A 25,536-nucleotide genomic window follows, 5' to 3' on the forward strand; every position below is an offset into this window, starting at 1 on the left:
AAATAAACATTAACTGGCACGAATGCTCTTTGTCTAGCAGCTAGCAGCAGTAATGCCGCAGCAATTATGCCGAAAAGAAAATGTACCTTTTCCAAAGATTTACAGGGCACCTACCCCTTCCTCCGAGAGGTGCAGAACAATGCGCACGAAGCCTACTGCACACACTGTAAGTGTTCCTTCTCCGTAGCCCACGGTGGTAACGCCGATATACAGGATCACATTAAAACTGGAAAAGATTCACTCTTCTTGTAAATATACGTAGGCTAATGCATTATGTTTAGGGTGGGTGGATTGACAGTCGCCTTAGCTTTGTTCCTGTGCTTTGTTCTTGTACTGAGTTGGGTAGCCTATGTTGCAAATGCTGTGCGCTCCTGTGGGGGCTTTCCTCGGGCTGTCGCCCCTCTCCTCCTTTACTGCTGTTTTGTTTGAGTGTATATTCTCAAATCACTTGTCTCTTTTTTGTTTCTGTTTAACATACCATTCTGACAGTTTGGCCATATTGCTGTTTTGAACAGCTTGTTGCACCTTCCATTAAAGTGTTCACTTTTGTACACATCTTCTTGCTTTATTCATTCAGTTGTGGGGAATGGTTAGTAAGGTTGATTCTGACCTAGGCTATGTTGAGGTCACATATCTACTTTTTAAGTTCATGCTATAGTGCATACAATTTTAGAGATATAGCCTACATGTGCATATGCATTCTTCTTGGTGTTCTCACAAACAGGTGAAATAAATCAGTTTAAATTTGGCCTATGGACATAGCCTGGCCTATTCTCAGCCATTACAAAATCTGTTGTCTGACCATAATTTAACTGATCTGTATACCACTATGCTACTAGATAACAAAATGCCTGTTTGTTTTATTTCATGTGAGATGTTGATAAATGTGAGCTTCAACAAAATGATAAGAGCACCTCTCTGAGTGTCACGTTTACGTAAAAAAAAGGTGTGCATGCACAAGCATGGTCGCGTGCAAAAGTGTCCCGGTTTCAGACTAGGGAAATCTGGTCACCCTAGGATAGAATAATCCCCATTATACCACAACACTGTTGAATTCCCCATCACATGTTTATATTAACACACTCCTTCTAATGTTATCACTTCTTAGTAACAGCTACTTCAGAGGGAATTGTATGGCAGATGCTCCACATATTATAAGACTGATCATTAATGGATTAAAAATGTGTTGTTCTTCAAAGAAGAAAAATGTAGAAATTGTTGATGTGGTGCAGCTTTCTGTAGGGAAATTTTACATTCATTTTTATTATTATTATTATTATTCTACAAAAGGAGTCTCCATTGTTTGTGTTTTGTAACAGTCAGCAAGCTTTCCACCAAAGGACAGTCTTCAGGGCAGGGAACTTTATGCCTCCTGGTTTCTGGTAACAGGATAAGCTGTGTTTTTGTCTTATAATTTCAAAAGAGGGACAAAAAGAGCAGCTGGTGAGGGAATGACTGTTTATAGCTGATAGAATGTCAGTGGTAACAGGAATGAACTTGTTTCAGGGATGTGAAATATAAACTGATTGAAAAGTCAAAGAACACTTGAGCACTTGTTAGCCACAATGTCGTTTGTCTCATCTCATTATCTCTAGCCGCTTTATCCTGTTTTACAGGGACGCGGGCAAGCTGGAGCCTATCCCTGATTAGTTTTAAATTGTTCTTATCATTACAGTTTTTCAGTAAATTTTCTTTCTTATCTATCTATCTATCTATCTATCTATCTATCTATCTATCTATCTATCTATAATCCAATTAATTATTTTTTCCTTCGTGGTTTGAATATAATTTAAGTGTTTTAGAATACTGTATATAGAGCGCTATATAAATAAAGTTTATTATTATTATTATTATTATTATTATTATTATTAATAAAGGTATAGTTTATTAATTAATAAAAAGAGATCATTGGTAAATTGCTGTGGTATAACAGGATTAAAACACCACTCATAGTTGATTATTTTCCTAGAGCAGCACACCCTTATTCCTTACTTAGCAAACTGGCCCGCGTGTGTAAAATGCACAGTGGACCCCAACACACACTGTAAAAAAAAATTTGTTGTTTTAACTTAAAGTTAGTGCAAGGGCTGACTTAAAATTTTGAGTTCACAGGAATTTACATAGTAAGTTAAATTGTTGTGAACTTACTATATTAATTTCAGTGAACTCAAAATTTTAAGTCAGCCCTTAAGGCAACCCTTGCACTAACTTTTTTAAGTTAAAACAACAAATCATTTTTTACAGTGCAGTTGAGTATGTATACACATGCTGAAAAGTGCATCATGGTTATACAGCTTACTCACTGGTTTGGTTTCTGTGTCCTCCTCTTCATCAGAGCTCTCACTAGCTTCTTCATCATCGTCGTCCTCCTCGTCTGGAAACTCTACATCCGACTCTCCAGGCGCAATCGGCACACTGATGGTCAGGTTGGGGTTGGTCATGTAGCTGTCATCTGGAGAAGTGCATTTATCTCCAGTGCGGCCAATGACCCCTGCTGTGCCGTTGCCTTCGGCTCTCTGGGCCTGCTGGCTGAGCCTCTTCAGCTTCAGCATGGCCTTTGCCTCTTTGGCCTTCTGCCGTCTTCGCTTGAAGTTGCCATTGAAGAAATCACACAGGGCCCGGCGCAGCCACAGGATCCCTCTTTGGATGCGACCTATTGCAATTTGCAGGTTGTTCAGCTCACCGTCATCGTCCGGCGCTGACAGGTTGTCCGCACTGAAAGAGCTGAGCAGCAGAGCCAAGAAGAGATTCAGAACCTGAAAAGAGAGCAGATCCAGGCACATTACACAACAATACATTACCATTACAACAGAATATTCATTTCTGTCTCAATTCCTTCCACAGTTCCTTCAAACTTGCCCAGTACAAAACACAAGGTGCAGATGGATCTAAGCTTACGTCCATGATAAGGAGCCTGGCTTTGCTATAACCATCGGCATGTAAGGCAGGGGTCTGAGTGCTAGCAGCAGTGATAGCATTGTTAAACAGCAGGTGGGAAAAGAGGGAGCTGTTGTAAATGTCATGTCCATCTGTGACACTCACACAGGGAGCCATGTTCAATAGTGAGCCATGTGTACATAGGTGTGTGTGTGTGTGCGCGCGTGCGTGTGCATGCGTGCTTGTGTGTGTGTGTGTGCGCGCGCGTGTGTGTGTGTCTATAGAGGAGGCAGACTTTGATTAGGCAGACACAGCAGCCAGTTTCTCTATGGTGTTGCTTTAGTAATCAAACGATAACTGTGCATGCTGTTCCAATTTCCTCTCAGTAATTATGCACAGTTGTGAATGAAAGCTACCTACGAGAATCATTAAATTAAACAATATGAAGCTGGGGATTGCCTGATAGTCCAATTGATATGGTAGGAGGTTAATAGTTTTACACTTTCACAAAGCAATCAAATGTAACTGATGTTTGATCATTTTATAACATAAAATGTGGTTCATTTTAAAGATTGTACAAAATAAGCAGGCTTTGGAGCGGTGACCTCTCTGCATTTAGTCCTTGTATGTAGAGCACCTATGAGTCCATTTTTGAATGGTAAAATCAGAAATAGTACTCTTCTTAATCATTTTGGGCTTTTATTGAAAAGCAAAAGAACACTCGTTCCACATTCTCACAGCCATGCAGTCCTCGTATGGGCCAGTCCACCCCTCCATAAGCTACGCTACATTTCCTAAGCCATACACAGAGTGAAACCCTGTGTAACACACCATGTGGCCAAACAGGCTTAATTAAAGTTCTCCTGTCTGTGAAAGAGGGCTCAGGTGCCCTACTGGCTACCCGGGGGCTGCGGCCGTTGCCATGGCACCAGGCTGGTCACCTCTACACAAGCAGATCTGTGCTTGTGTGGTCTTATGCAATGCTCTCATTGTGTGGCTGCCTTAGTCGCAGGTTATCGCTACAGCCAGGGGAATGTGTCACTGGAAGGAAGAACAGCATCCATTTTAAAACTGACTGCATATTAAACAAAGGTCTTCAAACCAGAGTAAGATGATTCTCTTAAAAATGCTTCCTGTTATATAGACATAGAGGCACGGTTTGAGAAAATGCCATGTTAACCCCTTTTCTCTTCTTTTCCCCAAGTTGTACTTCCAAGGAAGAATAAATATATTTTTAACGAGACACCTAGACATTAGATTGACATTAGGAGTATCTTCAGAAGAGAGCGAAGGGAATTCACGGCTTAATGATACCAAGAGCTGTTGTGCTGATCTTGTTAAACAAGACTTTTTTTTTTGGTTATTAAGACTTAATTAATCCCCCAGAACTCTCCCCTAATACTGCAACTTTTGGAAAGTTAGGAAAACTACTGAAAAAAGAAAGGATGTTACCTGGAGTGTGGGGCTGCCAGTTCCTTTCTTGTCACAGTGGACTGTACAGAGGACCCCCCCAACACACACCCACACTATGCTGGACTCGGTGTGAGTCTCTCAGTGTGAATTTCTCGCTGGTGCTGACAGCGGGAATTAGAAGTCTGAGTCCCCTATTTTCTGCCCCACTGACCAGAACAAAGATGCTCCAGTCTCCTAATCAGAGTGGGTCTACCTGGTGACAGCTTACTCACAGAGACACCTGCTTACTTTACCGTACGGCTTTTCATTTACTTTGAACATCGGTAAACTTTACTTTGTTATTCGTACTTTCTAGAATGCTGCATTAGCAACGACAGCTCACTGAACTTACAGACCAAAATATTATAGAGGATTATTTTAAGCAGTGGAGTTGGGTATTTAATTTAACGTTCCGTGGGTCCTTTTTAAACTGTAAGTGCAATTATTTAAAAAGCATTATGGCTTGTGGAATGTCATGAGAAGCACCATATCCAAATAAATATCTGACACTATTTTAGCATTTTAGATGCTAGAATAACGTAATGTAATTTGAAGACACAAATATATATACACACAGAGCTTCCACATGGGCGGCACGGTGGTGTAGTGGTTAGCGCTGTCGCCCCACAGCAAGAAGGTCCTGGGTTCGAGCCCCGGGGCCGGCGAGGGCCTTTCTGTGTGGAGTTTGCATGTTCTCCCCGTGTCCGCGTGGGTTTCCTCCGGGTGCTCCGGTTTCCCCCACAGTCCAAAGACATGCAGGTTAGGTTAACTGGTGACTCTAAATTGACCGTAGGTGTGAATGTGAGTGTGAATGGTTGTCTGTGTCTATGTCTCAGCCCTGTGATGACCTGGCGACTTGTCCAGGGTGTACCCCGCCTTTCGCCCGTAGTCAGCTGGGATAGGCTCCAGCTTGCCTGCGACCCTGTAGAACAGGATAAAGCGGCTAGAGATAATGAGATGAGATGAGAGCTTCCACATGCTGTAGGTAAACTAATGCTTCAGTTAAGGCTACTGTCACATTCAGCCCACTGCAAAATTCCCTTAATAGCAGAGCTCCATGCACATGGAGCCCCATACTTAAGAGAATATGGTAATTCATCGACGTGATTTTTGATGGCTTTGACCGTACGACATCCATCATGTACCTATGAACAACATATGTGTACCACCACAGGGAACCCGACCGTATGTGCAAGTCAGTGGCGGCTGCTGGTTTTTAAAACAGGGGAAGCCCATTTTACGCATTCATCGTAAAACCTGTAGGCCGGATATCAAAGCATAGAAAGGTGTGCCCCATTAGCATAGTGAACTAGACAACCCTACCTAGTGGCAGAAAGTATTTTTGCTTGTACATTTCATGTTATAGTCTGGCTTGCCAGGCTAGTGCCTCATATCCTTAATCAAAAATATCAAACATCCAAAAATCACTGGCTATTCAACGAAGAGTCTTGAACATCATACCCTGATATGCAACACAGAGTCTTTAACACAACACCCAGCTGTGCAACACATCCTTGAACATCTTCTGCAACACAGTCTGGAAATTCATAACCAGGTAGGCTATGCAACACACAGAACCTTGAATATTATACCCAGGTATAACCTATAACACAGAGCCCACCATTCTCTTAACATTACTGAACAATATACACACTTCAGATTCATGAACATTATATGATGCACACTATTTATACACAAATTCTGCCCTCCGCTCCTTTTCCAGAAAATGGTCTGTGACCCTGTCATACTAGCTGGTTGTGCTTTCCAGAGACTTCACCAATTTCTGTTAGCAGCTAGCACTGCAGATCCCAATAAGGCTCAAGCTAGCCTCCAACCAGATTGAACTGCAAATGAAATAAACGAGTGAATTCGCGAATGATCAAACTGATAGAATGGATGAAAGTTAACGGAGCACAATGAGTAATATTTACATTTATTTACAGAGTAATGTACAGAGACATCAATGAGAAGAAACGTTTATATGAAAAGAAAGTCGGACAGCACTTTGGCACACGACTACACTTTCTCGACATCCGCTGGGGACTGACTGATCATACTTCCGTGTTCCTCACCGACGCCGAAGTACAGAGCCCGCCCTCCTCATGTCTTTCAAACACTACCTCCAATAATCCTTCATCAGCCCGGCTTCTTGTCCCTCCCACTGTCTCGTTTAGTCCCAGAGAAGCCCGGCTTCCCTGGAAGTGACGATTTTGTCGATTTTAACCAATAACAACTAGCCGAAATTGGCTGTTCAGAGCCCTCTCATAGACTGCAACGGATACCCGGCTGCCAGCCATAGAGCCCATTGAAATAAGAAAGGTTACAGCCAGTGTTGCCAGATTGGGTGGTTTTAAGTGCATTTTGGCGAGTTTTGAACATATTTTGGCTGGAAAATGTCAGCATTATCTGGCAACGCTGGTTACAGCCTGGCAGCAAAGGTGATTCTCGTAGCGAACTGCAAGTTCGTCAGACATCACTCAAATAAGTTACAGGATAGTTATGAACGTAAATAGAATCTTGGGCATATATTATGTTATGCAAGTTATTGTTTTAATGAGAATTCAACGTCGTAGATGCCGCAGTTTGGGGAGAGAATTTTAGGGGAAGCTCGGCTTCCCTTGTTGTCTCTGAGAAATCGCCCCTGGTGCAAGTGCATATCTCATTAACATTTGACCACCGGACAACAAAATTTGTATCTTTATTTACATAAGATAGATGGGTTTTTATCCAGCACTTATTTTTAATTTGCTTGTTTGAAAGCATGTTTGCAAACAGATCCAACATGTAAACAAAGGCACAGTTGTAACACTCAGTGGTCGAGCGAGGCACAGATATCTATTTATTTATTTATTTATTTATTTATAAGCTTCGCCACAAAGACAGGGCGACCCCACAGAGCAGAGCTCCACTACGGGGACCCAATCAATATCAAAGGTAATACAATACTCACAGTCCAAAAACACAAACAGGGTCAAAAGCAGAAAAGTGACACAAAATACAAGGTTTTCGCAAAATCTGTGTGTTACTGGGAGTCCTTATATCTGTACACTACGGTATGATTACACTCTCATCAGGAACAGGTGCATGCTACTTAATCCTAATGGTGTGTGTGCACTTTGCAATCTGTGGCTGCGCGCTCCGAGCGCCAATGTGCGTGGACTTGAGAGATGTAACCAGACAACTATTTGACATATCAAGTTTGATATTCAATGGTAACTGTAATAGTAATGATGTAAAGTGAAAGCGCTGGTTCACTGCTGTCCACCAGGCACCCAGCAAAGTCACACCATAATAAATGTGGTGTTGTTTCTGGCGCATGGCATGCAGTAACATTGAAAGGAATAAATATGTATTCATAACTGTGATGTGTATCTCATTATTGGTATCACTGTCACAAGACAATGCAGCAATTTACTGAAGTGAAATACACTACAGTACACAATTTGTTGGTTCATATGCTCGAATATTATTATTCTCTTCAGGTTGATTTTGTGCCCTTGCAAATATTTTGCTAAATCAGGAGTTCTGCTTTTAGGCAGTGCCTAAATATCTATATTTAAACTCAAAGATAATCTGTCAGTAAATCATTTTAGCCCTGTCTTGGCCAGATAATGATCTAGAGATATGGCACTGAATAAAGGTTTCCTATATAAATGGCTCACAAGCTCCTTTTACTTCCAGACACATATAGACTTCCCTGAATGTGGGTGGCTTCAAATACTTCTCAAATCTCTTCTTATTTCCCTCCATTTTCAGAATGGCAATTTCTCTAGAATATTCATTCCAGACAGCTATTTGTAAAGCATTCCTTACATTTTGTCACAGTCCCTCCAGAATGCACAGACTGAATGCAGTGTGATTGTGTCCAGTGCAACTGAGAATCAGGTTCAAATCCCAGCTGTGCTATTTTATGCTCATGGCTTCACGTCCCAGAACTTGTGACAAGCCATAATCTCAATGGGAGAAAATGACAGCAGAGTCCTTCCACTGCACTAAATGCAGTTAAGCATCCACATTACAGGAATGCATTACATTACATGGGCCCACAACATGGAGATCATGCTCAAGAAGGCACACCAACACTTTTACCCACTATGGTACCTTAGGACATGTGGCATAAGCACACACTGGATTGTGAACTTTTACCGTGGTACTATAGAGAACATTCTGATGGGTGGTATCACTGTGCAGCATGGCAGTACCACTGCACAGGACAGGAAAGCCATCCAGAGGGTCGTGAGGATGACAGAAAAGGTCATCATCCATTGAGGAGATCTTTTGGACCAGGTGTTGGAACAAGGCCAGTTTCATCATAAAGGACTACTATCACCCTGGGCACCAATGGTTTCCCCCCCTATAGTCTGGTCAGTGGTACCGCAGCATTCATACCAGGACAAGTAGGTTCAAGAACAGTTTTTACTCACAAGCAATGCGCCTAGTGAACTGTTTATCACTCAATTACTGGACCTATAATTGCACTGGGAACTTGGCTACATAGCAAGCAGGCACTCTCACTGTCACTTCTCATTTATCATTATACCTTTTCATTATTGTTTCTGAAATAATAATTTTTTGCCAATACTATTTACGAAGCAATTAATATCACTCCACTTAGTCACTTTACTATATATTTTGCCCTACCCACCATAGCATCATAACTCTTACACATAATGCATGTCACTCTTCTTAGTCACTTTTATTGTACTTTTACTGTATTATTTCTCGTTGAGGATTTGTGTTTAGAAGTGATACTGTGGGAGTTGGTTAGCTCTGTCCCCTCACAGCAAGAAGGTTCTGGGGTTCGAGCCCAGTGGCTGACGAGGGGTCTTTCTGTGTGGAGTTTGCATGTTCTCCCCATGTCTGTGGGGGTTTTCTCCAGGTGCTCCGGTTTCCCCCACAGTTTCCTGGTACTAAAGCTGTGGTACCACTGACCGGACTACAGGGGGAAGAACCATTGGTGCCCAGGGTGATAGTGGTCCTTTATGATGAACCTTGTTCCAACACCTGGTCTAAAAGATCTCCTCAATGGATGATGATCTTTTCTGCCTACTGACTACTCTAAATTGTCCATTGATCAAGCTTGGAGAGGGATGGGCTCCGCCAAGTTTAAATATCCTAGACACACCAATGACAGACTGTTCAAATGTCATCAGTGGTGCCCCTATGGCTCTTGCTGGCTATGGGAAGAAGAACAACCAGAAGAACTGCGGGAGTGAGTTTGGAGTCAGCATTCCATTGTACTTTTTACACATGGCGATAAAGAATCTTGAGGAAGGGCGGCATGGTGGTGTAGTGGTTAGCACTGTTGCCTCACAGCAAGAAGGCTCTGGGTTCGAGCCCAGCGGCTGACGAGGGCCTTTCTGTGTGGAGTTTGCATGCTCTCCCTGTGTCTGCGTGGGTTTCCTCCGGGTGCTCCGGTTTCCCCCACAGTCCAAAGGCATGCAGATTAGGCTAATTGGTGGCTCTAAATTGACCGTAGGTGTGAATGTGAGTGTGAATGGTTTTGTCTCTATGTGTCAGCCCTGCGATGACCTGGCAACTTGTCCAGGGTGTACCCCGCCTCTCGCCCATAGTCAGCTGGGATAGGCTCCAGCTTGCCTGCGACCCTGTAGGAAAGGATAAGCGGCTATAGATAATGGATGGATGGAATCTTGAGGAATGAGCATCAAGTTCTCCTTTGAGAGTGCTCAGTGTAAGTCCTGCTACATGACCAGCTTTCAGAAAAGATATCATGCTTTAGCAGATGGTAAAGAAATGACTACTGGTAAATGCAAAATTAAATAATTTCTAATCCCACTTTCCAGTGTGATCCAGAAGAGGATGAGTTTTTGAGTCTGATTCTTCTCAAGTTTTCTTCCTATTGTCGCACCAGGGAGTTTTTCAGCATGGCCTCCAGCATTTGCCACTGGCTTGCTCATTTGGGATTTAAATCTACATATAGATTTCTGTAAAGTTTTTGTGTAACAATGTGTATTGTCAAAGTGCAATACAAATAAAAATGAATTGAATTAAATGGACTAGAATAAATACGTGAACAAAAATTCCTCAATAAATAGGATTTGAGCAGACACTGGCTAGTGGCTATAATAGGCTCTTTACATCTAACAATGGGAACTGAGAGGGTCCTGAATGCTCAGTGAAAACCTCCTGGGGCAACGTGTATTGTTCTTCACTAATGCATTAAATGTGGACCTTTGCAAAGATGGCATCATGCTGAATGCATTAAAGCCTGAGTTGCAAACCCAGGTCCTAATACAGGGATGCTTAATAAACCCACATATTGAAAGTTCATTTAATCTGCTCCTCAGGACACTGACCAACAAACACAGCATTATCACATTATATAGCTAAGTAAATGGTGGAAATGTGCTGCTGAGCAAGTAATACAGCAAACCTCATATTGTGGCAGGAGAAAATCTAAAATAATCCCACTCTTGTTCAGTACATAATTAATCCGTAATGTCAGGTGTATCTATTTGTAGAATAGATAGGTGAAAAATTAAAGGAAAGCATAGTGTTAATGCACCTTGACACAAATTCTACAAGCCTCTAGATCTGTACTGAAGGGATAAACACTATGTATGAACACCAAAAGATATTCCCTCAGCTGGAGTTCTGATGATCGAGACCTCTGTATAACACTTTACTCTAAAATCTTCCGTAGGTATCCAATCCAATGAGATCTGGCGATTGTGAAGACATCCACATGCGCTGTAGATGGTAATAGGGTCATCCTGGAAGAGACCACTCCCATCAGGATAGAAAAAAAAAAATTCATCAGAGGATAAAGGTGATTAGTCAGAAAAACCTTGTACTGATTTGCAGTGACGCTTTCCTCTAAGGGGACAAGTGAACTCAAACCATCCATAACCACTTATCCTGTGCAGGGTCACGGGCAAGCTGGAGCCTATCCCAGCTGACTATGGGTGGGAGGTGGGGTACACCCTGGACAAGTCGCCAGGTCAGCGTACGGCTGACACATAGAGACAAACAACCATTCACACACATTCATACCTACGGTCAATTTAGAGCCACCAATTAGCCTAACCTGCATGTCTTTGGACTGTGGGGGAAACCGGAGCACCCGGAGGAAACCCACGCAGACACGGGGAGAACATGCAAACTCCACACAGAAAGGCCCTTGCGCTGGGCTCAAACCCAGAACTTTCTTGCTGTGAGGCGATAGTGCTAGCCATTACACCACCATGCCACCCTCCAAACCATTCGGTAAATAAATAAATAAATAAAAATAGTAAGAATTGCCTTCGAAACTGATTGCCCAATAAATATATATGCAAAATATAAACATAAAAAATAAATACATGATTTTCATTGACTCATTGGTTTATCGATTTCCTTAATCATTAACCTTTGTGTTCAATTTGTCACTCAACTGTATGCACTTCCTGTATTTCAGGGTTTAAAATATGGTGTCATGGGGGTCACATGAGTTTAATAGAATTGAAAACCATTAAGCTTGTTCTGATGCAGCTCACTGGCTTCACAAGGGCAAAAGTGCCCATAAAACTAATGTGTTTAGTCCATAAAGGCTTAATATTTAGGGCTAATATTTGAAATTAACCCTCCTGCCTAAGCTGTGGCACAAGTTGATTATTTTTAAACATATCTGTGTGGAATAATGTTATATGGCATAATTTAACCTCACTAGGAAAATTCAAACTTGATAGTTTACAACTATAACAAACAACGTGATAGTATATGGCAAGATACAACACCATTTACAAAATAACTGTGATGGTTTAATATGTAGGAATCCACTTCAGTGCTTTTCTACTCTGTCTCCTGATCCCACAACAATGAGGAGTGCCCTTTTTCCAGCAACGCCAAGGCCCTTACAGGGAATAAATCACGGCCTGATCACCAGCATGGCATTTCAATATGTGAGATGGCTCCCCTCCTCCACTTCTTTTCAACCACTGGCCTTGGACATCCAACAACATCACCATATTAGAAATCTGAGAACTTGCCTTTGCTCCCTTGTTTCATTCGGCTGTGATTTATTTCATCCATTTCAACTGGAAAAAAATAATATCAATCGGTCTGGTGCAACTCCACCTGATCCCAACCCATTTACCTAATTGGGCCAGTTGGTTGCTGGATTTGATGCAGCTCTCATTGAGTGACGCATGATTTCGGGAGACCCACAAGCCCTGTGGAATTACTGTGTATCCCGATAAAGCCAAAGCTGCTAGAAGTCGTAGGCAGCATCCACTGAATCAGACTGAGTAGAATAGCCACACTGATTACAGTGTCTATATGTGAATAACAGCCCTCTTTGTCAGTATACAGATTAAAGAGGAGAGGAATGAGTGCAGGCTGATTTGAGAGACACAGGGAGGTGGTGGAGGAGGCTGGCCAGATGGAGGATGGAGGTCAGCTGGGGATGGACAGCAAAACACACAAATTAGCTATGTTCAAAACATCAGGGGGCGTGACAAAGCCGAGATGTGCTGAATAGCCAAGACATCATTTAGCCAGAGAGTCATTTCCTCAGATATCACACCTCTCTCTCCCCAATTCACTCCACTGTCACCTGAGCTGAATCAGTTTCTATGAAGCAAGCGGGCTTGTACAGGTTTGAACAAATTTGAAATATAGGTTGAATATGGGCAGCATGGTGGTGTAGTGGTTAGCGCTGTTGCCTCACAGCAAGAAGGTCTGGGTTCGAGGGCCTTTCTGTGTGGAGTTTGCATGTTCTCCCCGTGTCCGCGTGGGTTTCCTCCGGGTGCTCCGGTTTCCCCCACAGTCCAAAGACATGCAGGTTAGGTTAACTGGTGACTCTAAATTGACCGTGAGTGTGAATGGTTGTCTATGTGTCAGCCCTGTGATGACTTGGTGACTTGTCCAGCGTCGTCATTTTCATCTTTTGGGTTTTACGGCAGCTGGCATCCACAGTGTTGCATTACTGCCATCTACAGGTTTACTTTTGACCGTGCACTGACAGTTACATCATTCTGTCGCTAAATGAACAGCTGATCACACCGAGGTGCTCGCTGACCACCGATATTTATTAGTTTTGGTCCTGCGTTTCCTTTCCTTTGCAACGTAGCGTCTTTTATTCTCGCTTTACGTTACTGTAGTCGGGCTTCCTTCCATGTTTCATTCGCACACTCACGTCCTCCATTGTTCTCTCCTGTTTCAAATTTGTATTCTACAATGCCTTGTGCGAACAGGGAAAGCCCACCACGTGATGCATGATGTAGTATCTTGAATGGGGTCATGGTGAAGCAGGAAAAAAACAGCAGAGAATTTAGGGCCATTTTTAATAGAGCAATTAATTCATTGATTGTTCTATTTAAAAAAAAAAACCTAATAAAATTGGAAGTCTGTGATTTGAATTCAGTAGCTTTCGGTCCATTAAACAAAAATAATTGCGTGTCAGGGAAAATTCTTTTTATGACCTACACTTGAAAAATCTGAAAGACAGTCTACATTTAAGAAAAAATATAATACCAACATATCTTGGTTGGTTGATTTTTGGATCCTGATATTATAATTAGGTAATTTCTTTGATTAAGGTGACAGTCAAATCTAATGAATGTTTTTTTCATAGTCAGAATTTCTAATCATAAGTGATCATACTGCCAGGCGGCATGGTGATGTACTGGTTAGCACTAGCGCCTCATAGCAATAAGGTTCCAGGTTTAAACCTCATGGTCAACGGGGACATGTTTGTGTGGGTTTCCTCTGGGTGCTCTGGTTTCCCCTACAGTTCAAAGACATGCAGATTAGTTAAAGTGCTGATGACACGTTTTTGACATCTTTGGCGATGTTTTATAACATAAAAAGTAATTCCCGATGATCCATATATTAATTCACGAAGGCGCCTATTTTACAAGTTATGATGATAAATGCGGCTATTTGGGCAAATTTGACGGGGCTGCAGCACCCAGGAGACGAAGGAGGAGGAGGAGCTATATGACGTCAGCGAAAGAACCTTCCTCCTAACTTACCAGTTTGTTGTTGATGCGACAGGTGTTCAGTTTATCATTATTAGTATTTTTATTATACATTATTATACATTATTATATATATAGTTATTATGCCTTCGCGTTGTGTTGCTGGCTTTTGCTCCAAAACCCACAAGGATGGGGTAAGTTTATTCAAGTTTCCCAGAGATCCCGAGCTATGCGAAGTGGGTGAAGCAAGTCAGGCACACTCGTGACAAGTGGGAGCCCTCACCAACATCCGTCCTGTGCTCTGAACACTTCGATTTGGATTGTTTTGACACCCTTCCCAGCTTAAAAGAATCTCTTGGGTGTTCAGTTCAGCACAAACGTGTGTTACTACCATCAGCAGTGCCTACACAGTGTTGCCAGATTGGGAGGTTACCCGCCCAGTTGGGCGGTTTCAAGTGCATTTTGGTGGGTTTTGAACATATTTTGGGCTGGAAAATGTCAGCAGTATCTGGCAACAGATACTGCTGACATTTTCCAGCCCAAAATATGTTCAAAACCCACCAAAATGCACTTGAAACCGCCCAACTGGGCGGGAAACCTCCCAATCTGGCAACACTGCCAGTATTCCGGAGGGGGTCTACTAGTAGCTATGCCGGATCCAAAGACAGTCCTCCTGTCAGAACATGTGTTGTGAAACGACATAAGATAAAGGTACGTAGAGCTATAGATTCTACATGATAATCATAAATGTAATCATAAAGTCGGCGTGATATCAGTCATGTATTTGCTTGTGAAAGCTTGCGGCTTTCATGTAACTGCCGCCTAGCAACGAGAGGCAAAGGGTAAAGAGGGTAGGCTATCATAGATTCTATTCGGAAGAGATCAACACAATTCTAGACTCCCAGAAGAGGAAGAGCTAGCACTAGAGAGTTCACCGGCGTTTTCATGCGCCATTTCCATTGAGTAGAACCAGAGTAGAACAGCCAGTGAACCGCAGTGTGTTCTTCCGCTGACGTCACAACATGGCCGCGACCCACGGACCCAGTTTTCTTGCGCTGTGCAATTAAAAGTTGGATATTCGCGTAACAACAGCTTCTTTTCACGTAATTATAACAGAAATCTAACATGTTTGCCATGTTGTATAGTTTATTTAAGAAATTGCATCGAGTCATGTTCATGTCATCAGCCCTTTAAAATACCCAGCCACTGGGGTTGTACAAGCCAGTGCATATTTAGTGCCAGTCCCAAGCCCTGATAGATTGGGGAGGGTTGCGTCAGGAAGGGCATCTGGTGTAAAACCTATGCCAAATCAACAGAGGTGGACAAAGTACCCAACTTCATTACTTAAGTCAAAGTGCAGATCCCACTGGTCAAATGTTACTTTGATACAAGTGAAAGTTGTACAGTCAAATTTTTACTTGAGTTAAAGTACTGAAGTACTTGCTTTTAAAAATACTTAATTATTAAAAGTACATTTTCTGTCAATGCATCGTTGTATTATTGCCACAACGCTTACAAAACCTAATGTCATTACCAAAGACAGAAATGTGAATTCAGAAAATGAACGCATGCTGTGCCATCATGGTGGTTTACTGTTAAGCTAGCTAGTCAGTGAAACTCCACCTAACATGCAAGCAAACTCTTTTCAAACTCAAAATCATATTGGGTCGCTAACGTTACTAGAAAAGAAAGATTACTACATTTTGTTTATTTGGCAAGATTATGCTAAAACATTTCTGAAAGGGTTTCAGATAAGTTCATGTTATTCATGTTAGCGTAACTCCGTTTTTACATGCTAAATAACAGTGTCCAAGTTAACTAGCTATGTGTAAACGTTAGCCGTGGACAAGGCGATGGCAACTTGGCGGGCAAATCCATAGAAAGTAATTTGACTAACCAGACTGTATAGCTATTGCAATGTTATCGCTAGATCTAAAAGCTCAGACAACTTTGTTGCAAGCTTTCTCTCAGAATACAACGTTTACAGACCTCAATATGCTTCCGCAGGTCGGACGGCGAGTTTTTGTAGGCTGTGATGTGGTTCATTTTAGGCAAACAAAGCAAACACTTAAAATGAAATGAATCTTTAATCCTTTCAGAAAACTGAAACATGGGTTCATGGGTCATGGGTGTGTGTGTGCATTCTTCAGAAGAACCGCCTCCTTCCATTCTGCCATCAACTGATCGTGTTTAAATAATGCTGCGGAGAAATAACTGAGCTTGATTTTATGCAGTCTATGGATGTGACGTGACCCTAGTGATTACTGATCGGCTGTCTCAGTGTCACCTGCAAAAAAAAAATAAATCACGTTTTAGAAAAGAAAAGACAAAAACGTCCACTTTCAAAGCTGCTTCATAGTAACAAGTAACAAGGACCTTGACAGAAATGTAGTGGAGTGAAAAGTACGATATTTGCCTTTCAAATGTAGTGAAGTTAAAGTCATAAGTTTCCAAAAAAAATAATACTCAAGTAAAGTACAGATACTCAAAAAGTGTACTTAAGTACAGTACTCAAGTAAATGTACTTCATTACTGTCCGCCTCTGCAAATCAAATATGCGGATCATGATGATCCAGTGTGGAGATCTAATGGTGCTAACAAAGAAGAGCATCCCGAAGAAGAAGAAGTGATCATACTGCCAGTGTTATACTAAAAAATAAAAGATGATCAGGTTCGCTACAATGATATGGTATTTTAATTAAGATGAAAAAACAAACAATCCAAACCACATTTAATGTTCAGTCGGGTAATATTCCATCATGTGGATTATATGGGTTAGTGGTTAGTGATAAGAGCATTTAGCATCCAAAGAGCTGCAGGTCCAAATCCCAGCACAGGGTAAATAATTCCACTGGTGGCCTACGGTACCAACATTCAAATAATATCTGCCATTTTTAGCTCCAGAGACTGCAGTGGGAAGGAGTGGGGCGGGGAGGGGAGGCTCATTGCAACTTCAACACATAACACTAAAGGCTGATTTGAAGGAACTGTATAAACACATGAATAGCTTCTACTGCTTCTTAATTTATACTCTGAATCTGCTTACACTTAAAATGTAGTTATTATGTAGTTGTGGATTTTATCCCTGAACGTGACAGATACAGTTACTGAAAAATTAAAAATGAATAGTGCAAATTTAGTCTGGGATATAACGTTCTGGTTTTGGTTATCACCTTTTTGAGCATGACACAAATAAGCATTTTTTATGACTTTATTTTAACAAGAACTAAAATGTCTTAAATGAAATAAGTTAAGAGGTATGCGCCTTTCCACTATAAGGATCTGCAGTTTTTTAAATAATACACTTGATATTTTTCCATGTTTCTTTTTTCAACCATATTCATCTCATCTCATCTCATTGTCTCTAGCCGCTTTATCCTGTTCTACAGGGTCGCAGGCAAGCTGGAGCCTATCCCTGCTGACTATGGGCGAAAGGCGGGGTACACCCTGGACAAGTCGCCAGGTCATCACAGGGCTGACACATAGACACAGACAACCATTCACACTCACATTCACACCTACGGTCAATTTAGAGTCACCAGTTAACCTAACCTGCATGTCTTTGGACTGTGGGGGAAACCGGAGCACCCGGAGGAAACCCACGCGGACACGGGGAGAACATGCAAACTCCGCACAGAAAGGCCCTCGCCGGCCACGGGGCTCGAACCCAGACCTTCTTGCTGTGAGGCGACAGCGCTAACCACTACACCACCGTGCCGCCCTCAACCATATTCAAATACACCAAACTATCCTGTGATATATTTTGTTCTATATAATTTATATCTGCATATCATTAACATATCATCAACACGCAAACTAGACACTTTCAAAACTGGAATTTCTTCTCCACATGCTATTCTTCAGGTAATAACTTACTACATTTACCACCATTTGGCAACAGAGCAAATCAAATAAACATATGTTTCATTGATTGATTCATTTATATCAGTAACTGCTTTATCTGTCAAGGTTTGCCAGTCAGGGTTGTTGTGGATCTGGAGTCTATCTCGGAAACATTCAAAAAGAAAAAAGTAGCCTACATTTTAAAGATATCAGGCACTGATGACCTCAAGTCTTATGATGTTTCTGGCCAGATGTGCCATGCAGATGTAATTAGCTTTGAGTATAAACCTCCTTTTGATCTATTCCATCAATAAGGTAGAAGGAAGCAAAGGAAATCCTTGAAATTACTCTTAAATCAGCAGGAAAGAAAACTTTGACGAACACACAGTAAATGTAGTCCAAGCACTGTAGCTGCTTTTGCATTATATGGTGTGGTAGAGCTCTAAAACCCCCGCTACATGGTTGACTTACTCTTGGGTGAGCAGAACTGTGTAATTACATGTGATTAACCTGTGGGAGACGCCCCCGGCACGCTGCTCATCCTCCTGGGAGCCGGTCTGCCAAACTCGCACAATCAGAGCAACTACACAAGAAGCTAAACTTCAGCTTCATACTTTACCCTGTACCTAACCTTATGTTCCCCAGTGAGTCACAGATAAATGATGCTGTACTTTTTATTCTGCGAGGGTAACTAGCTGAGCTCTCCAAGCTCACATCATGCTGTTGTGATCCAGGGTTATTTTGGTAGTGTAGAAATGGTTAGTATAATCTGACAAAATTCTAACACCAAAAATCATCGTCTCAGTCCACTTGTCAGTTGTAATGAATGATTTCAGTAATTGCTAATAATGGTAAGAATCTGAAATATTGTGATAATGATATATGTAGGGAATAAAACACTTTAGGATGAGCTGTTATAGGAAAATAATCAGTGATGTGGTGGTTTGATGCCCTTAACATCCTGGAGTTGATTATTTGCCAACAATATCACAGACACAAGTGTTTTATGACCTGATGCCACTGCGATCTGACAGTGAAGAAGAAGCCTTTATTTGTCACATGCACACTCAAGCACAGTGAAATTCATCCTCTGCATTTAACCCATCTGAAGCAGTGAACACACACACGCAAGTGAACACACGCACACACACCCAAAGTAGTGGGCAGCCATACTACAGCGCCTGGAGAGCAGTTAGGGGTTAGGTACCTTGCTCAAGGGCACTTCAGCCCAAGGCCGCCCCATGTTAACTTAATTGCATGTCTTTGAACTGTGGGGGAAACCGGAGCACCCGGAGGAAACCCACACAGACACAGGGAGAACATGCAAACTCCATAGAGAAAGGCCCTCATCAGCCGCTGGGCTCAAACCAAGCGGCTGAGAGGCGACGGTGCTAACCATTACACCACTGTGCCACCAATGATGTCAGGCTTCATTTGAATCTGGACATGTATGCAATTTTGGCACTTAGGATATACAGTATGTGGGGATACCATGACATTGACTTTTTTAAATTAATTAGGCAGTGTGACAGCTCGTCTAACCCTGCGTTTACACTAGAAAGCAACAAAGTGACCATTCTTTTCTATGTACGGTACATGTGTGACACAGAGCTGTGATTTCAGCAACAGTGGCAAACAACAAAACAATATGAGAATTAGCTCAATTAATTCCTTGGTCCAATCAAGTAGTGTGTGTAGTATTGCATTTTTTCATCCCCCCTCCCCCCCATGACTTTAGTTACTTCCAGTAATTAGTTCCTATTTGCTGTTTGACTCATAAAAATGGCAGAAAAATCCTAACTGCATTATAACCTGTCATATACAGTGGCGCTTGAAAGTTTGTGAACCCTTTAGAATTTTCTATATTTCTGCATAAATATGACCTAAAACATCATCAGATTTTCACACAAGTCCTAAAAGTAGATAAAGAGAACCCAGTTAAACAAATGAGACAAAAATATTATACTTGGTCATTTGTTTATTGAGGAAAATGATCCAATATTACATATCTGTGAGTGGCAAAAGTATGTGAACCTCTAGGATTAGCAGTTAATTTGAAGGTGAAATTAGAGTCAGGTGTTTTCAATCAATGGGATGACAATCAGGTGTGAGTGGGCACACTGTTTTATTTAAAGAACAGGGATCTATCAAAGTCTGATCTTCACAACACATGTTTGTGGAAGTGTATCATAGCATGAACAAAGGAGATTTCTGAGGACCTCAGAAAAAGCGTTGTTGATGCTCATCAGGCTGGAAAAGGTTACAAAACCATCTCTAAAGAGTTTGGACTCCACCAATCCACAGTCCAGACAGATTGTGTACAAATGGAGGAAATTCAAGACCATTGTTACCCTCCCCAGGAGTGGTCGACCAACAAAGATCACTCCAAGAGCAAGGCATGTAATAGTCTGCAAGGTCACAAAGGACCCCAGGGTAACTTCTAAGCAACTGAAGGCCTCTCTCACATTGGCTCATGTTAATGTTCATGAGTCCACCATCAGGAGAACACTGAACAACAATGGTGTGCATGGCAGGGTTGCAAGGAGAAAGCCACTGTTCTCCAAAAAGAACATTGCTACTCATCTGCAGTTTGCTAAAGATCACATGGACAAGCCAGAAGGCTATTGGAAAAATGTTTTGTGGACGGATGAGCCCAAAATAGAACTTTTGGTTTAAATGAGGAACGTTATGCTTGGAGAAAGGAAAACACTGCATTCCAGCATAAGAACGTTATCCCATCTGTGAAACATGGTGGTGGTAGTATCATGGTTTGGGCCTGTTTTGCTGCATCTGTGCCAGGACAGCTTGCCATCATTGATGGAACAATGAATTGTGAATTATGCCAGCGAATTCTAAAGGAAAATGTCAGGACATCTGTCCATGAACTGAAGGAAAGCCACACAGACATGGGGAGAACATGCAAACTCCACACAGAAAGGCCCCCGTCGGCTACTGGGCTCAAACCCAGAACCTTCTTGCTGTGAGGCGACAGCGCTAACCACTACACCATCGTGCCACCCCAACCAAGCTAATACAAAATGCATTCTGATAAATGTTCTGAAAGCAATAAGCACATCATCGTACGTAATAGCTTTCTGTTAAAATGTTCGTGCAGCTTGGTATTTCAAAGTAATTTAAATATTACTTTAACAAAAATAAAATAACAGAATTATTGAGTGTGAGAGAGAAAAATACTAAAAAACATGCCATTCTTAAACAGCTATGAGTCACTCAAGGAAAACCAGTAATTTACAGTCAGAGCTGTTTGGTGGGATTTGCCAGAGAAATTATCAGAGGGGGTTGTGTTTCAAAGATTTCCTTTAAATGCCCCACACTTTTATTCTCTGTAGCACTAGTGCTCACAACCCTGCTGAAAAATACAGCTGGGTCTGAACAGCTTGCAGCTGCCAAATCACAAGCCAAGCTGGTAGACCGTCTTTACCAGCTGCTAAGTTGTTTATTCTTTATTACTGGACTAAATTGATCAATAAATGCTTGCAATGGGGTGGTGCATTTGTGCACTGGTTAGCACTGTTGCCTCATAACAAGGAGGTTCTGGGTTCTGGCCAAATGGGGCCTTTCGGTGTGGAGTCTGCAGTTCTCCCCATGCCTGCTTGGGTTTCCTCCCACAGTCCAAAGACATGTGGATTAGATCAACTGGCTACTCCAGTTCGTCCCATACAAACCTTGCAACAGACTGGTGACCTACTCAGAGGCTCTTACTTGAAGTCACTTGGGATTGGTTTCAGTTTCCCCCATGATCCTGATGGATAAGCTTGAATGGATGGTTGAAATGTTCTACTTGCCTTACTGTTGTTATTTTTTAGTTGTCTATGATGTTGTTTTATCAGCAGTATCAGAAACTTCCTTTCAACCAGCACTTACCAGCTGGCAAAGGATGCTTTCGGACCAGAGGAACTTTTTCATAGTTCTTAGAACTGTTGGAGGAAGTTCCCCCCTTTTTGTGTGTCTGCACTGCAGGAACTGAGAACAATTATAGTTTTTTTTAGAATGCCATTTCAAGGGACTTTTTTTTAGCTCCTACTTCAGGGTAGGGACTCTCTCAGCACAAGAGGAACCATGAGCGATGTAAGTGTATGGTGATCAGTCTAGACGTAAGTGTACGGTGATTGGCTGAACATGAGTCAATGCAGCACTGGCAACAGCCATTTTTAAAAATCTGTGTAAACAACAGCTCTTAGTGTTAGCATTAAAAATTTCATCTCATTATCTCTAGCCGCTTTATCCTGTTCTACAGGGTTGCAGGCAAGCTGGAGCCTATCCCAGCTGACTACGGGCGAAAAGTGGGGTACACCCTGGACAAGTCGCCAGGTCATCACAGGGCTGACACATAGACACAGACAACCATTCACACCTACTCTCAATTTAGAGTCACCAGTTAACCTAACCTGCATGTCTTTGGGGGAAACCGGAGCACCCGGAGGAAACCCACGTGGACACGGGGAGAACATGCAAACTCCGCACAGAGTCAGCCACGGGGCTCGAACCCAGACCTTCTTGTTGTGAGGTGACAGTGCTAACCACTACACCACCGTGCTGCTTCAGCATTAAAAATCTCATCTCATCTCATTATCTCTAGCCGCTTTATCCTTCTACAGGGTTGCAGGCAAGCTGGAGCCTATCCCAGCTGACTACGGGCGAAAGGCGGGGTACACCCTGGACAAGTCGCCAGGTCATCACAGGGCTGACACATAGACACAGACAACCATTCACACCTACGGTCAATTTAGAGTCACCAGTTAACCTAACCTGCATGTCTTTGGACTGTGGGGGAAACCAGAGCACCTGGAGGAAACCCATGCGGACACGGGGAGAACATGCAAACTCCACACAGAAAGGCCCTCGCCGGCCCCGGGGCTTGAACCCAGGACCTTCTTGCTGTGAGGCGACAGCGCTAACCACTACACCACCGTGCTGCTTCAGCATTAAAAATGATTTTAAAAAAAACAGACAAATGAACTGACAATAAATTCCAGGTTTTATTGAGTGTATATGCAACAGAGGAAATACAACGCAATTTTGATGTGTCTAAGCGAAATATAAAATCTTCGTTAGCATTTCCTGCTAACATCATGCTAGCAAGCCAGCTTACATCACTTTAGTGTTCCTACTGGCGGTGCGAAAGCAAACAGGGGAAAAAAAACCTTGAAGGTTTTTTCTCATAGGAGCTCATTGGGTAGTTCCTCAAAGTCCTTTGAACTGTTTGGTCCAAAAGTGCCTGTAGATAGTTTACTAGGTTGACCAGCACAGCTTGTGTTTTGACAGCAGTTGGCTGGTCATTAAAAATTGGATTTTCAGCAGGAATATCTCATCTCATTATCTCTAGCCGCTTTATCCTGTTCTACAGGGTTGCAGGCAAGCTGGAGCCTATCCCAGCTGACTACGGGCAAAAGGCGGGGTACACCCTGGACAAGTCACCAGGTCATCACAGGGCTGACACATAGACACAGACAACCATTCACACTCACACCTACGGTCAATTTAGAGTCACCAGTTAACCTAACCTGCATGTCTTTGGACTGTGGGGGAAACCGGAGCACCCGGAGGAAACCCACGCGGACACGGGGAGAACATGCAAACTCCACACAGAAAGGCCCTCACCAGCCACGGGGCTCGAACCCGGACCTTCTTGCTGTGAGGCGACGGCGCTAACCACTACACCACTGTGCCGCCCTCAGCAGGAATATATAATATAATATAATATAATCTAGCCATTGGGTGGCACGGTGGTGTCGTGGTTAGCACTGTCGCCTCACAGCAAGAAGTTTCTGGGTTCGAGCCCAGCAGCCAATGGGGGTCTTTCTGTGTGGAGTTTGCATGTTCTCCCTGCGTCTGCGTGGGTTTCCTCCGGGTGCTCCGGTTTCCCCCACAGTCCAAAGACGTGCAGGTTAGGCTGATTGGTGGCTCTAAATTGACCGTAGGTGTGAATGTGAGTGTGAATGGTTGTTTGTCTCTGTGTCAGCCCTGTGATGATTTGACAACTTGTTCAGAGTGTACCCCACCTCTCACCCATAGTCAGCTGGGATAGGCTGTGACCCTGTACAGGATAAGCGGCTACAGATAATGGATGGATGGATGTAGCCATTGTTCACCAGTTGAAGTTGTGTTCGCCAGTTAGGTATTGTTAGCTAAAGTGTTGGCTAACAGCTTGTATTGGCCTGTGTTTATCTGTATTTTTGTTGTTCAAACAAGTGACAGTGAGTCTCTCAATGTGCATGCTTGCCTGCTAGTTGTTAATTGTGTGTCCTTAGTATTGTTCTACTCCAACATTGGGTCTTTCAGTTGAGGCCATGTCAAATTAGTACCCATAATTGTCTGCTTTGTATTTTAGATAGTGTGCTAATGACAAGTGACCAGTTTGCTAATGGTGTCAGAATGCAAATTATGAGTAATTATTGTATCATCAGGCACTTTACAGTAATGTTTATCCTGATTCATAGCTTGCTGCAGTTACACTGCCTTCTCATAGCTAACATGGCTAACAACACTGTTGGCCATCAAATGGACTTACACATAAAAAATGAGCTCAAAACATTTGCACAGCACTTGGTACCTGTGATAGTTGCATTAATGCGCACAAAACGTTTTCTTTTTGAATAATAATGAGAAGATTCTTCTTGAATGTTTGAGCTGTGTTCAAACCGGATAATACGACAATAGGTAGCATGGTAGTACGCCAATATTAGTGTCATTAGTCCTTGAATATCTATTGAATTGCCACTCACAATCATCGGTTTAATCTGTGCGAGGGGAAAGTGGTGCCACACAACTCACACCATGTTCACACCAAGTGTTCCTCTGTGAGTTGTTTGCAGTAACGCTCTTCTACCAGAGAGGGCTTCAGATCCCAAATTTACACACTATCACTGTAACAGCAGCATGAAGACAAAGTGTTTTTTATAGTTTTAGTCAGTATACAACTCCCTCATACAATGCTAGATTGGCCAAGAACTGAAAAAATAGTTTATATAATTTGATTGGACATTTAATCAATTATTTTTCTTTTGGCTTGATTTATATCCAAATGTTTCTTTGTACACTCATTTCATTAACAGGTCTAATTGACACACATATATAATTTCACTTTTCTTTGCATTTAGAAACAAACCAAAAGCTCTAATGGTATGGCCCAGAAAGAAATTTGAGCTTTATTCATAACAATAAACAACAAATGTCATCTACAACCCCGATTCCAAAAAAGTTGGGACAAAGTACAAATTGTAAATAAAAACGGAATGCAATGACGTGGAAGTTTCAAAATTCCATATTTTATTCAGAATAGAACATAGATGACATATCAAATGTTTAAACTGAGAAAATGTATAATTTAAAGAGAAAAATTAGGTGATTTTAAATTTCATGACAACAACACATCTCAAAAAAAGTTCGGACAAGGCCATGTTTACCACTGTGAGACATCCCC

General features: G+C 42.2%; 1 protein-coding gene across 1 annotated transcript in view; it reads right to left on the reverse strand.

Annotated features, from left to right (window-relative positions):
• The window catches only part of scn5lab (sodium channel, voltage gated, type V-like, alpha b), a 242,756-nt gene that overhangs the window by 60,850 nt on the left and 156,370 nt on the right, over positions 1-25,536 (reverse strand). The window contains exon 17 of the mRNA XM_060922428.1: positions 2,304-2,756. Coding sequence (XP_060778411.1) covers positions 2,304-2,756 — 453 coding nt within the window. The remainder of the gene's footprint in view (positions 1-2,303; positions 2,757-25,536) is intronic.

Source organism: Neoarius graeffei, chromosome 5 (assembly GCF_027579695.1).
Source record: "Neoarius graeffei isolate fNeoGra1 chromosome 5, fNeoGra1.pri, whole genome shotgun sequence".
Classification (NCBI taxonomy): Eukaryota; Metazoa; Chordata; class Actinopteri; order Siluriformes; family Ariidae; genus Neoarius; species Neoarius graeffei.